Here is a 15,799-nt window from a genome sequence, read left to right as displayed (position 1 = left end):
CCTAACTTTTTGACGTTGTTCAGTTTTATTTTTAAAGATGTTAGCTCCTTACATCCTTTGTCCAGTTGGTGTACCCTTTAAGAATGGAAACAAATCTACCAAAACCAAATTTCCTTTCTTTCTGTGGACTTTAGAGAAGGGGAATCTATGCACAGCATCACTAGATTCAGCAATAAGGGCTGTTATTATGTTGTCTTAAAGGCCAATTTTGGAAACTTCTATTCTAAACTATGGTACCTGCAGAGCAATGTGCCATTTTGACCGGGACCTCTTCAGGTCAAAGTTCTGCCTGCATGTTTCACTTGTTTGTTTCCACGATTAGCCTTTAATACAGTAGTTTATTCACAGCTTCCTGAGAGTTAGCTAGCATCCACTCTACAAAACACACCACACCTCTAGCTATCTGCTCATTCTAGATTTATGGTGTAGGAACGCACCAGCAACTCACCTGGGATGAACCAGGTTAGGCGTCATTTATCTCACACTAACACTTTACCTAAATGTTTCAGCTTCAATTTTCAAGTAACGACGGAGACAAATTATTTTTAACTTGTCCACAGTGAACGTGTTGAGAGTGCATCCCTAACAGCTCCACATGGATTACACTTTGATAATAACAAGGCTTTATTTTCATGTCAAATCCCTAAAAGCAAACGGATTCGTCTGCTTCATGCTAGATGATCGCACATCTCCATTGAAGCACGCCGCTTTCTCCTGTGAAATAATTATCCACAGCTCCCTTTAATTCTGTCGTGACTTAAGCCAAGCTTTGGGAGTTTCAGTTCCACTGTGTCAGCCTGAAGTGCTGCTTTGGGGGGGCAGATGAAGCCCCCCTCAAGCCCCCTGTGCCCTGGATTACAGCAGCCTGCTTTGTCATGTTGTGCAACTATAGCTCGCCATGGAACGATTCCCAGTTGCCACCCAAATCACGTAGATCACCGTCAGTGGTGGAGACGCATGGAGGAAGCGTAGCTCTTGGGGACCACGTTGAGTCACTCTTGCTAATGATTTCATCCATGTGGAACAGGTATTTATTTTTAAATAGTATAACTCTGGCTCCTCGTTATGTAACCTGCACTTTTTCTGGGACTTTTCAGGGTTTTAGGAAATCCTGGAACTTATTCTGCATTAAAAACAATTGCAGAAGAACTTTTTGTGTTTTAATTAAAAGATTTTGGCTATGTTCAAATTACCTCTCTACTCCCTAATCTCTATAAATCTCTATAGCGCTGGACTTTACAGAACCATGGGTTATAATGCAATTCAGATACATGCTTTTGTTTTTTAAACAGCAATTGTGATGTCACCAATTTGCCAAAGTAAAAACCAAATGAACATTTTGCACACAATTTATGTATTCTGATTATGAAAAATTTATCAAAAAAAAAGAATTTACATATATTTTTTCGAGTGACAAATTGCTCAAACATAATCTGCTGTGATCTATATTTGCTAGGGCCGGGTTGATAAAATTGATTAAGTGTATAATTATGTAAACTCAAAATTGATTCGAAAAAAATCGGAATCAAATTGATTCTGGCTCTTGTGAATTGAATCGAATAATTTCTGGAGATTATAATCGATACCCTGCCCTAATATTTGCCAATCTAGTGCATCCATGCACAGTTGTTTTTTTGTTGTTAAATCTGCAGATTTGGACACTTTGACAAAATGGCAAACGGCCAATATAGTGCACTAAATACTGAGTAGTGAGGGAATTCGGACAAAAGCTTCGATTCATTATGAAGTCACAGACTCCTAACAAAAAAAACATAGAAACATAAAAAATAGGACAGCACAGCCAAATCCAGTAAACAAAGCACTTCTTCACATTTTCTACAAGTAGAAGTGTCTTTGACATAAACAAGTGAGACACGACTAATGCTAATGCTAGCATGCTAATGTTAGCATTAGCATGCTACCTGTTCATGCTGTACTTTAAGGCTCCATAGGTTGGTTCAATGCTGAGCTTTAAACTTTTGGTATCAGTCTTACTATTCAAGCAGAACCGGGAGTTTAATAATAAGCTACTTTATGTTCGCATTGGATAAGGTTTGCTGGATTGAGGGAATTTTTTTAATATCAAAACGATAGAGTCTCAAAGGGGCTCTGTTATTGATTGAGGGTGTTGGATAAAACAATTTACAAGTGAAAGTCATAGTGATGCGCTCCAGCAGTTTTTGTATGGAGGACTAAAAATTCCAAAATGTATGTAAAAATGTAGAATTTCGGATTCTTTGATAAATATTTATGATTTCTGAAATGTAATTAAATGTATGAGCAAATATATGTAGACATAAAATATCCATACCCCAGTTATTTCTGGGGGGCTGGCCAAAAGCTAGAATATAATATACATTTTTATTTTAAAACTCTTTTAATAAAATTGATAAAGCAAAAGTCATAGATGTGTTAACCAATCACACGATCTACAGGAGGAATGACAACAGTAAGTCATACTGTTGTCTGATCTTCTTCAAAGTTTTTCTTTGTCTTGGACAGATTGAATGTTTGCTTTCTGTTTTTAAAGGTTGTTTGGCAGCCGTGCACAACTAGAGACTAGTTTCATTGTCAGATTGAGATCAACATAACTTATTTTCCACACGATAAAAGCCTTAAATTATTTTTCAGAAATCACAGCACAATTTGGAGCGCCGTATTGTGGCTGTGCTGTTGCAAAATATGGTTGGGTGGCATTATAAATATGCTAACGTGGCTAACGTGTAGCATGTCGGACTGTTGTCTTTTTTATGTTACCTAGAAAGTTGGGAGTTAGCATAGTTACAGTAACATTTGCTTTAGCTGCATCATTCTTGTTTTTACATGTCCCAAACAAAGTGGGGAGTTACAGGTAATGTGATGCTAATGTTTAGTGTGCTACAAACAAGTTCAAGAGTCTCCGTGAACTCAGTTATTAAAGGGAAACCAAATCCTTAATCAGCTTTTTCTCTCTGTTTTAAATGGGGCTTTAAAAGTGCTGTCTGTTGGTCATTGCCACATTTTTGACAAATGATAAAAAAACTTGTTTAATTCTTGAAAACATGGTTAACAATCACCTCTGTGCTGCCCTCTACAGGTTGAATTCAGGTATTACATTTGGATTTCGTGATTGCTCAAGTCATTTAAGTCCCACGTCATGATCTGCAGCTCCAGTAATGATAACAGTCCTGTTCCCCAAACCCCGCCCCTCTGAATGGATATTCACATTTTGGCTGTGGGCGGAGTCAGGCTCCAACTTCCCTTTTTGGTGACCCTTTAAAGTCTAACCAACTGTAGTATCTCTGAGACTTTTGTCTTGCTTAATGCACCTTAATGTTTGGTGCTCCATATGAAATTTGTTAAAAAATAAATCATTTGTTGCCTTATAATCAGGTGTGCCCTATAGTGTAGAAAACCAGGGAAATTTTATTAGATAATTATTCGTTTTTAGGGACATCCAGCAGACCCACACTCAAGAAAAATGGTTTGAAGTTAGCTTGCTAAATTAAAAAACGTTGAAATACAGATTTGTTCTCATTTAACTTTTTAAAAATAAATATAAAGTAAATTGTCTGACTAAAATGTAGGTTTACTAATTTTTCAGTTTACAGATTTTTAATGTTGTCATTTTTAGGCCTCCATACTTTCATGTTTACGCTAAGGATTGAATCAGAATTACTTTCAGCAACTTTCCCAGTCATGTTCACACATTTTTTTTCCCATTTTTAGCGTATTTTTCCTGTCTTGGAGAGGGGTGGTGGGCGGTGTTCCACCTGTGGGACAAAAGCAGGAGGCGGCACTGCTCCTCTAAACAGGTATTCAAGTGACATCACCTTAAGACGACGCAGAGCAGTCTTAAGACATCTGTAGAGTAAACTGCACACTTGAAATGGTGGAGAGGAGCACACGTTGACAACAAAATAAAGTCGGACGTATTCCAGATGTGGTTGTTGGCCTTTTTAGTAGAAGTGTCCTTTCCCTGTCAAAAAAAGAGGAAAAAAACAGGAAAAAAAAATCCAGAACGGAACACAGTCCTTGGGATTCTGCGGATTATCCAGCTGTGGAATATCTGTTTTATTCCCAATCGCCTGGGAGGAAACACAGAAACACAACGTATCTGTGGGTGATTTCCTAGAAAGAGGAACTCAGGGTAGAAATACTCGAATGCATTGGAGTCAGATGAGGTTTTGTCGTTGGCTGTTTTCGTCAGCATTTCTGTTATTTACATCATTCCGTATGTACAGATGAGAATCTCCCAGAGATGTTAAGTTCTGTAAAGCTGCAATGGGGTGCTCCTTTTAGATCCCTCACATTGTAAAAGTCCTCAGATGAAGAGCCATACGTCTCCCTGCGGTTTTGAATGTTGATGGACTCCGCCTCTGAACACAGAACACCCTCCTCTGATGCTATGAATGCACACGACACAAACTCAGTAAATAGCAACGTTGTTAAGACATACTCAGAAAATGGACTTTATGGTTCTTCATCTTAGGAATTGAATTTCTCACACAAATTAAGACTTAAAATACAGTAAATCTTTTTTTTTTTTTTTTCATCATAAAGGTATTTGTCAGGAAAGTGTTAAATGCACTGTACAACCTTGGATAAGTATTTTTTTTTCTCAAAATATAGTTATATCCCAGTGTGTTTGTTCTTTTTTTATCTTACACTATCCTATACACTTGGTGTCTGCATTGAGATTGGGAGGATATCCTGATCATTGGAGACAATGAAGGGAGGATAGAAAGGAGGAGAAAAAGGGTTGTTGGGAGTTGCGGATGGCCTCAGCGGAGACGCTGCACTCCGTACCGCGGTTCTCTTCTGTCCCGCACTTCAATCTGAGGAACACAACATCCGGTCATAACGGGGCGGACACAGAGAACACAAACACTGAGAGGTGAGGCTGTCACACAAGCATTAGTACAAAAAACAAGTCCTTATGCTAACAAATTAAAAACACAGAATATACATGTTTTTCTGTCAATATGAGTAGCAAAAACACAAAATCTCACCACGTATCTCTGACTAGTTTAAAACTCTTACTACGCTTAATATAAGACAAAACTAACTTGTTACTTAAGAATTAGTTTAAAACCATACACTTTGAATATCCTGAGTCATTGGATCTTGAAACCATCTCATTTTGAGTAAAATATATACGGAAACAGGCAGTTTCCTTTATTTTCTTTACATGAAACTTTTAGGTAAAAAACAATATTTGCAATGGGAAGTCGTCTTGTTTCAAGAAACATTTTTGTTTGAATTATGGAAATTGAAAAGTTTTATTTGACTTAAATGCATTCAACAACAGTGGGACTGAATATTTATTTTAAAGTGTCTCATTATATTCTTTCTTTAAGATAAAGACTGTGTGAAAAGGAAAGCTTGGACTTTTAAAATAGGATATAATTGGAGGAAAACTGTACACATATAACTTCTTTAAAAAAAATGTTAAATTAAAAGTTATCTTAAGAAATAATGTTTCAATTACCAGAATAACATGATTTGATCTGACATAATTTAAAGATTTTATTTTGTTTTCAAAGTGCAAAACATCGTATTGAATTTTAAATATTTTACCAAGACAAATTATTTAAATTTCATTGGCAGTTTATTTTCAAAAATGACAAAAAATAAAAAAAAATAAAAAAAATCCTGTATTCTATATATTTTCAAACTTGTTTTAAGAAGGACACTTTTTTACAATGTAAAAAAAATGAAACCAGTAGAATTTATCAGGATGAGATTATTTTTAATTAATTTGTGATATACTGCTGCTTTTAGACAAAATTAAATCTTGAAATGAGCTTTAAACACTCATATTTAAATGTGTTATTCTGGTAATTTAAACTTTTATATCTTCAAAGTTGATATATTTATACATATATTAGGTTTATTTATCTGGTAATTGGAAACATTGTGTCTTAAAAAGCAGATTTTCCTTAAAAGTTCAAAAACTTCTAAACTTTCGTGAGCAGACTTAAAGTCAGACATGAATTACACATATTAGGAAAAGTTTGTCTTAAAATTATGAGTCTAATAAAACTTTCCATTTTCTTTAATTCAAGCACATCTGTTTTTTAGGAAGACAACTCACCATCAAAAATAAAAATTCTGCTCAACAATATTATGCTAAATTAAAAAACATTCTTTTAATTTGATATATTGCTTAGAGACCCACTCTGATGAGAATTGTTTATGTTGTTTTTAACATGTTTTTGTGGTGTTTTTGTAAAGAAATCTAAATTTAAAATAGCATTTCTGAGAATTTCTTGATTCAAATTGCTGTGAATCAGGAGTGGATGGAAAGTTGAAAAAGATTATATTTTTTAAGTAAAAAAACAGTGGGCGGGGCCACAAGCTCCCCGCTCAGCTCCATCCTGATACATCCAATTGCAGACAAATCGATCCATGAACGTCTTTGTTTTCTTTATCTGAACTGGACCCTGGATCAAAACTGTATGATGAAATTAGTGATTTAGTTTTGTCTCAGAAGATATTTAGGCTTGAAACTGACTTAAATACTTGCTGAGTTTTTACAGTGAGTGCAGATTAAAGAAATGAAAAATATCTACGTTAATCAAACAAGTTTCACAAAGAATGAAGAAAATGACGAAAACAAAGAAATACAAGAAGTTCATTTTGGGTTAACGTTTGGCTCAGAGTTTATATAAAATCATTCTGATAGTAAACCCTTTAATGTGTGAATTATAAGCTGCCACATTTATGAGGAACATGCATGTATGGGAAGCAGCAGACCGGAATATTTGGGTTACACACATGAGAGATTGGCCAAATCTTCTCTGCCAAACGACTTCTTCTCCTTTTGCCTGATAGTTTGACTAAATGAATTCTGAAGATTTGTTGGTCATTTAAGGATTTCCTCATTTTAGAAACAGAGCCCTAAGTAATGTGTGGAAAACCCACAGCAACCCCCCCGATGCTGGTCACCAGCCGGCTCACACATTAATATGGAATGACATCCCATTATTCACGCCCAGCCTGATCCACCAACTTCTCAGTGGGATCAAGGTCATTCCATCCTCTCTGCTCGCAAACTCTGGAGGAAGTCTGTGATGAAGTCGCTCTGTGGGGGGAGAGCGCTGCCATCTTGGAGGACAGTCGCAGACGGGGGAATCTCGCCACTGTCACAGCCTGCTGGAGCTCATTTAGATTCCTCTGCATTGAGTTCATCTTTAATGATGACGAGTCGCGTTTCTCCAGCGAGGAAGACGCAAACCATCACAGGACTTTCAGCTGTTGCTGCAATTATTTTTCTGACCTTATGTGTTAGAAATAAAACTCTAATTTTGGTTTTCAGCTAAAGTTTTTGAAACGTACGGAGCCCCGAAGGGGACATCGAAGTTAAAAAAAAAAAAGAAGTATAAAAAAAAATTGAAGTAAACTTTTTTTCTGATTAAAAAAAATGTTTTTTCTGAAATTTGAAGGAATAACTTTTTTTTTCTAAAGATTAAAGTAAAAAAAAACTTCCTTACTTCCTTTTATGTACTAGATAGTAACTGGTGCACACAAGATAAAATCTGGAAAAATTTGCATTTCTTTCTAAAATTTGAAGGAAAAACTTTAAAAAAAATGAAGTAATTTTTTTTCCTGGTCACTTACTGGTATGGGCTAAAAAGTAACTAGGGTCACCAGATAATAACTGAACAGCATTTTGCTTTCCAAAAATTGAAGGAAAAATTTTTTTTTTAATCTAAAAATGGAAGTAAAAAAAAATATTCTGGCTACTAACTGGTGTGCACTAGTTATTAACTGGTGAGAAGCAGTTGGTAGCCAGGTTTTTTTTATCTCAATTTTTAAGAAAAACATTTTTTCCTACTTCAATGTTCCTTTTGGATTTATGGGCTCCGTAGAAACGTGACTGCAAATGAAAAGTTTTATTTTTTTTAAGTGAGTATATTCTTTAACACTAATAATAAGGAAATAGATGAAAATATTAAATGCAAAAAAGCTGATGAAGGGAGAAATTTTTAATAAATTACTCATTTTTTGCTATTTGTCTTCAAATATCCTATTTTTAAGCTTAAAATGCAAAGATACTGATTAAAAATGGGTCAGATGACTTAAAAGAAACCTAAAGTTCATTTTTTTAATCTCCTGATTTTTTAAAATTATGATTTGGTAAAGCTAAAGAAACACTTTAGATGCAATAGGTATTTTGTGATGTAAATGCATACATTATAATTAAGCCCTGTTTCTTGTTCTCTTCTTTATCCATGTGGATTTTTACATCTTTGTGAACGAGTTGAAGCTGCAGTCTTTGTAAATCTGGTCCGCTCAGTTCTCAGTCAGCTAAATTACCAAACATTTTTGCATCCTCTTGTGTCGATGTAGGAAAAAACACAAACAAGCTGCTCATGAAACGCACAGTGAACGGGAACTTACCCTGGACACAGCGAAATCTGCAAGGACAGAAGAAAAACAAGTGTTGGCACAAAGAGGAGGAAAAGTGCGTGTTTGAGCACAGCAGGAAAACGCTCACGTCAGTCCGACTTAAGCATTTGGGTTTCGTCCTCCTGCTGAGCCAAACTACTTTTATGTCTGCGTCTACATAAATGTACATGGAAATAATTGCATAAAAAGGAAGCTCGTTATTATATGATAGTAAATTTAAATATATTCTGCGGCAAGAATAGGCTCAAATATCACAGATTGTATTTTTAGATCATAAATAAACATTGATATTAAAATGTGGGATAAAACAATCATTTTCGGACCAGCTGACCGGCTCTGCTTGTTTCCACTATTTTCCGTCTGCAGGTTAAAGGAAACCAGCGATGAAACATTAGAGGCGTTAAATGTGTAAAAATCTCTGCGACTGTCAGCGAGGTTAATCAGACAAGAGCAGAAAGACACGCCCACGCTCTGGAATATCTCCAGTTACCATGGAAACCATCGCGGAGATAGACCGTCGGAGAACCAAGACATCTTATGTCACTGTTTTCTCTCTGACTCTTCCTCCTCCTCCTCTCCTTCTCTCCTTTACTCTATCCTGCTCTGTCGGCATATCAGAGAGCGTTCCCTTCCTGCCCCCCCCCCCTCCTCACTCTTTGTTTTGTGATGCTGCAGATCAAAAACATAATCCGTATAGAAGGAGACTTCGCCGTTCTGAATATCATCGTTTGCTCCACCACCCCTGCTTTCTGCTATTCTTTCCCTCCTCTTCCTCTCTGTTCTACGGCTGAAACAATGTGATTGGACTCTCCTGATGCAACAACATGCAAACTGTCAGAGAGCCTCGAGAGGACCCGCCCCCCACTCCTGATTTCAGCAGTTTGGCCGGACATGCCAGATCTGTCTTCTTTTTGCACCTAAGCAGGTTTGGTTGGAGGTCAATATTCTACGTCCATATAACTGATTCATCCATCAAATAAAGTCCGACTTTACCTTTGTTTTCCGTCTGCAGGTCGTCCAGATAGAAGTCCGTCTGCCGGTTTCCCAGAACAAAGGCCAGGAAGGAGAGGATGAGGGCGTCCAGGATGCCCATGATGGCCAGCATGTAGGCCCAGCGCACAGAACAATCGCCCAGAGAGTACTTCCCCGTCTGCTCCCCGCACATGTCCCGGATCACCTCCGCGTCCCATCCGTCTGGGAAGATCATGCAGCCCAGGACCAGGCATACTCCTGCAGGAGAGTGTGTGTAAGTACAGGTAACAGAAGCCAAGAAGACACGTTCATCTCACGTGAACTCAGCAAACTAATTGATTGAAACAGTCCAACATGGCGGTGGAAGTGTGATGGTGTGGGGCCAAATCCCCAAACTTAAAACAAAATGTGTTGTGTTTGTGAACTTAAACTTTAAAGTCCCCCCATGGTCATTTTTTTATTTAAAAAAAATGTTCCCAGTAGTGTTTTAATTATGATTATGAAGTTTTTAAACAAAATCCCACAACCTAAATGTCTTAAAAAGACATTTATAATATTGATCTGAAGCCTCTGTTTCCCAAATCTCCTCTGAGGGGGTGTGGCTTTTGGAGCTGCAGTCAATGTGAAGATACCATCTTCTCTTCTCCAGAACCTGAACTAGACACTAGGAACAGATGAGGGTTTAGTGCATGTGCAGCAGAGCTGTTGATGGAAAGAAGATCATTCATTCAAACAGAGTCTGTCCAAGACAGTTTAGTTGATTTAAAAGGAGAAATACTCAGAAATGGAAAAATGAAATTATTTCTTATTACATTTGTTCTCTTTCAGAAGAAAAATGCCACAATTACATGTTAAAAACTCAAAAAACAGGATTTTCATTGGAGGGAGACTTTAAACTTTAAGCATTTAGTAGGTTAGATGTTAGCATGCTGATGTTAGCATTAGCTAACAGCTAAATATATTTGTAAATAAATTGTCCTGTCATTTTTTGTTTGCTAAAATCACTGCACATCCTGCAAATATATGATCTAAAGTAGGAATAAAAAAAAGAGATTTCGGACTCCACAAAACCAAAAAACAAAACAAGCTGCTAATGTGACCAAAGTCTCCATCTGTGCCTTGTTGCCTCAAACAGGTCATGAACCTGTGAAACGAGCTCACAAATGTGAACACTAAAATACGAATGCACATTAGGTCCTTTCCTGATTATGAACCCTCTTTACTGTTCTATAAATACATACTATAAAGCCATTTTGTTACACAACTGCCCACTTGTGAGGAATCCAGGATATTAAATGATGCAATTAGGCATGATAATCACCGCCCACACGCCTGATCTGTTTTCTGTGAGCAAAGATGGGGTTGATGTCCAGTTCATCGAATGTTTCTCATCTTCTTCATGTAGTTCTGGATTATTTTGGGATTAAAAAAAAACTTTTTATTTTATAATAACAAAGAAAGAAATAAAAAACAGAGGATTGGACTTCGTCACGCCCCTTGATGAAGCCGTGGCTCGTGCTGTGTCTTCCTGAAGGATGACCAGCAGCTTCATCTGTTTTTATGTTTACTAATAAACCTAATATCACTCTAATGTCAAGCAGACAGAACACGCACAGAGAGAATATGTTAGAGATGGTCTTTCCAGTAGTGGGTGTCCCACCAATGTCAGTTCACAGATAAACGACTAAAGCAACTGGGCCTTCGCTCGGTTCATGACCAGGGTATCGTTAAAAGACTGAAGGATGCCAAAGTAAAAGTTTCTCAATGGAAAAGGTTTAAATCAGATTGCTATATAAAACTTTTAGAACATGTAGATGAGACCACAGTCTATTCTTTCTTATTTTAAGCCAGGAGGACCCAAACTTAAAAGACGGCGGTGCAACAAAATAAACAAAAAACAAAAGAAGTTCTTAGGAAGAAGAATATTTAAAAAAAGGACAAATACAAAGATGGAGGTTATACAGAGTAACTTCAGTGTGCTTGACTATGTCTCTCTGTAGGAACAGACCCCGAAGGACACATTTCTCCTATGGCAAACTGAATGGATCAGATGTCAATGTGTCCAAACCCTGCTGCAAATGCAGGTCAGATTCTTACTGGTTTATCAGGTGTGTAATGTGCGCTGCAGTGATGTGTTCGCAGCTGCATGCAGAAAAACATTCCAAAGGGGTCCAAACCTCATTCCCTGCTCTAAAGGTGAATGAATTCGGATAAAAATACATTATTTTAGTATCCAAATCCAGGTGTGTTTAGCCAATAAGAAACTTCAATGGGAGGTTTTTTGGAAAACATATGGGTAACTGGCCCTCGAGGCCCGGATTTGGACACCCTTGCTTAAACCAAAGCCTCCATAACAACAATAAAAAACAAAGAGGACAATTCTGTGACGGAGAGGCTGAGACATGTGGATCCATGTGCAACTTCTTTTTTATAGAGTTAGCGAGCAAGTAGGTAGAAGGTAGAACTGTAGTCAAGAAACATCAGAGGTCAAACATTGGAGCGAGGCAGGAGGACGAGAGGTACAGGCAAAGGTCAAAACACAGAGAGGCGATAAACGAAGGAAAATACTCGGACTGAATGCTACGGGAAGCAGTTCAAGACTTCACACCAAACTGAGGGGAGAGCCGGAATACAAACAGAAGCTGATGATGATGAGAACAGCTGGTGAAGACAGGAGCTGAGGTGCACATAGGCAGTCAGTACTCTGGAGACGGCTCCCTCTGGTGGTCGGAGGAGGACATGGCAGGTTGAACCCTGACAAATTCAGACGTTTCTGCCGACAGACTGTACTGCTCTGTGTGATGTGAATATTTTCCAACTATACCTGGAGATCAAATCCTGTTCTGGTTACTGGATTGAAGCCAAACTGAAGTGAGATTATTATTTAGGTGGAAAAAATAATTGATTAAAACTAGTGTTTTATTCCAGAGTTAAAAAAAGAAAGGAAAAAAAGTAGTTTAAGAAGTCATTTCTGCATTAGCAGTAAAAAATAGGAGCATCAACATTAACATGGTAATGAAAAAAAGTAATGCTTTAATAATGCGAAAAAGAATAATGCGTTAATTTCTATTTACACAAATTAATTACATTTCTTGAAGCAACCGTCTTCCGCTTTGCGTCGGATGGTTCAGACGGCGTCCATTCATTTCTGATAATGCAGACTTCTTCAGGCGTTATAAAGTTAACGTCCTATTAGTTGTTACGTACCTCAGTGTGTGAAATTTGTTCTCCGCTTTTGACCCGTTCCCTGGGGGAGCGGTGAGCTGCAGACACAGCCGTGCTCGGGAACCCTCCAATCCAGCCCCTTAATGCTGAGCGTCAAGCAGGGCGGCACTGGGTCCAATTTTTAGAGCCTTTGCTAGGACTCTGCCTGGATTTGAACTCATGTCCTTCCAGTCTCAGGGCTGACCAATCACAGTATTCAACTGTAACACTTCTATTCAACCCATAGGGGGCAGCACACAAATGGTATTTGACTAAATTTTCAAGAATTAAGTTTTTTTTGTCAAAAATTTGGCAATGACCAACAGACAGCACTTTTAAAACCCCATTTATAAAGGTCAACAGCCAAAAAAGTAGATTTGAGGTTTGGTTTCCGTTTAAAGTGCAGAAACATGATTGTTTCTTGTGGCTGTATGTCAGCATCTTTGCTTTCTTGGAGTAATGCTGCTGACATAAAAGATTTTAGAGCTCTGTTTATCTTACTGTTCATGTGTTTTGTGCTCACAGATTACACTGCAGTGTTAACACTTTATAAATTTAAAATATTTTTGACAACAAAAAAATAAATTGTTCTCTCTATCCTCCTTTTGTTCAAAAGCTGCATAAAGTCATATAAAATTTACCTCGTAAAACATTATCATCATTCACAACCCAAAAGTGAGTTTTATCTGATTATTTTTTTCAGTTGATTGACAGCACTATAAAAAAGACAAAAGTCAATAACAAAAAAGTGCATCATGAGGTTTTTGTACCCAACTATTATTTTACTTACTTTTTAAAGTTTTACTCCAAAAGAAAATCAACATTACAGAAAATATGTAGATATTACATGACAATTGTGTTGAAAGACCAACTACAATCATCTTTTGATCTATTATTTAAAGGGTAACCAAACCCTAAATCCACTTTTTTTGTCTGTTGACCTCCATCAATGGGGCTTTAAAAGTTTGTCTGTTGGTCATTCCCAAATTTTTAACATATTAAAAGAAATGTGTTTTTTTTCTTGAAAATACTGTCAAAAACCATCTGTGTGCTGCCCCCTACTGTCTGAGAGGAAGTATTACAATTGAATCTTGTGATTGGTCAAACCATGTACGTTTCAGAAGACGTCATGATCTGCAGCTCCAGTAATGACAACAGTCCTGTTCCCCAAGCCCCGCCCCTCTGACTGGATTTTCACATTTAAGCCGTGGGTGGAGTCAGCCTCCAATTTCCCTGTTTGGTTACTCTTTAAAGTGTTCTCAGTGGTCTTTTCATTATGATTATTCAATTTTTTGACAAAATCTAAAAACCTTTGGCATTTTCTTGGACAAAGTTTCTGCAGAGCGGCAGTAGTTCATTAAAAAGTCACCTCTGTGTTGTCGGGGCAGAGCGACCCCAACCCCACTTCCCGTCACCCATCTGTTTACATGCTCTCCTGCTAGCTCAGAAATGCTATTTTAAGCGTAATTTTCTTTATATATGTCCTCCATCATCAGTAAATGCCACTAGAATGCCATTTTCTTGATTTTATAGTTACAAACCCAATAACAGGCGCTTGTGTCTTCCATAAAAACTACACAGGTTGTTCAGCAGGAAGGGTTTCTCTCAGCATTTTTCCATAGAAACATGCAGGTTTATGCAGCTCGTTTCTCCTAATAAAGGAAGCCATGTTTTTTTATATCAATCATAAATTACTTAACAGAGAAAATATAAAGTTTTAAAATATTAGGAATCTCTTTTTACAATCCAACACACAGAAGAAAATGTCGATTAACAGCTTAAATCCCTCCAGGGAACACAGACGCAGTTTTGACACGACAAAAAGGCTTGTTGGTATTTTACACTTTCTTATCCATCAACATGCTCATCACCAGCCAGCAGATTTTATTCTCAGCTCCTCATCCCCTTTGAGCGGCTCGTCTGTGCAGCTGTGAGTAAAGCAGTGGGCTCCAGTGGGAGACGGGGAACATACATGGCAGACGTCACGGCAAATATTCATACCAGAGCAGACGGATCTTTTCCAGAGGCAACATCACTCGTGATCCACAACGAAGACTCGGACAGATTTAGGTGCTTCGGCCTAATAAATGTTGTAAAGCTTTAATGTCTGAAGCTCAATTGATGTGCAGTTGTTAATATTTCAAATGCTGTGTGTAGCGGAATGTCAGGCAACTTTCAAAACTGTGTCCTGGAAGTGGAATCTACCACAAATGAATAAAAGAGGGGGATGCACACTCATCAGAACTTGAGAGACAAACAGGATAATGGAAGTTGCACGGGCAACAGACTTTAAAATATGTGCTAAACCTGGAACAGAGGCTGCACTGCCAAAAGACGTATCGCATTGTACAGAACTGTACCGGAATTTCATTCTACCAAGTATAATGACAACAGAGCGGTTCTATTCTATTCTATTCTAAACAGGAAAAAGCGTTAATATTAAGAAAATCCTCACAAAAGTATCCATCTATGCAGCAGGTAGTTTTACTTCATAAGAAGTCATATATTAAAATATAAAAATACAGAAACAAGCATTCAAAAATAGAAAAAATAAGATGAAAAGCTAACTGTTACGGTATGCTGAAGCAACTTTGTGAAGCAACTTTTAATACAATCTATGCAAATGTGCATTTCAAATGTTCATTTCAGACCTCTACATACGAAACACACACAACAGAGCACACATTAAAAGTTAAACCAGCTGAACTTTGACCGGCCAGGGACTCAGATTTGGTAGTGACATTTCGGTGGCATCCCCTTTAATTTATTGAAGTGCTAGCTGTTTTAAAATTGATCATAAAGGAGAAATGAATGATTGAGGTTTGTGCCCGACTGGAGTTATATAACACCAAGTCTTTCTTGTATTGGAAGAGAGTTGTGAGAGAAAAAGCCTGGTACAAGAATCACCAGATTTGCTCCACGTTGACATTTTACACCGAGCCTCTACCAACTATAAGTGGTGGACATGCAATCGTCAACAGTTAAAAAAAGAAAAAAATAATAATAATTTTTGTCCATAATTCTAGCTTGTTCAGTGTGAACACCATGAGATAAACGCACGTTCAAGAAATTGCACCTGGCGTGTTCTGGAATGTGGGTCACATGCTCGGTGTGAACGCAGCTTTAGATAGATTTACTTCCAACTGAATTACGTATATACAGACAAATAAAAAGTATATTTTTTGCTTGATCTAAGAAAATGTTTTTTTTTGGGGGGGGGGGGGGGGGT

General features: G+C 37.5%; 1 protein-coding gene across 1 annotated transcript in view; it reads right to left on the bottom strand.

Annotated features, from left to right (window-relative positions):
- Positions 1-426: 426 nt before the first annotated feature.
- Positions 427-15,799, bottom strand: part of lhfpl4a (LHFPL tetraspan subfamily member 4a) — a 38,579-nt gene continuing 23,206 nt past the window's right edge. The window contains exons 2-4 of the mRNA XM_024293001.2: positions 9,388-9,624; positions 8,386-8,402; positions 427-4,817 (exon numbers count right to left, since the gene is read on the bottom strand). Of these exons, the coding sequence (XP_024148769.1) occupies positions 4,764-4,817; positions 8,386-8,402; positions 9,388-9,624 (308 nt within the window). The 3' untranslated portion in view covers positions 427-4,763. The remainder of the gene's footprint in view (positions 4,818-8,385; positions 8,403-9,387; positions 9,625-15,799) is intronic.

The sequence above is a fragment of the Oryzias melastigma genome, linkage group LG7, assembly GCF_002922805.2.
Source record: "Oryzias melastigma strain HK-1 linkage group LG7, ASM292280v2, whole genome shotgun sequence".
NCBI classification, from domain to species: domain Eukaryota; kingdom Metazoa; phylum Chordata; class Actinopteri; order Beloniformes; family Adrianichthyidae; genus Oryzias; species Oryzias melastigma.
This window is presented reverse-complemented; position numbering and strand designations above follow the sequence as displayed.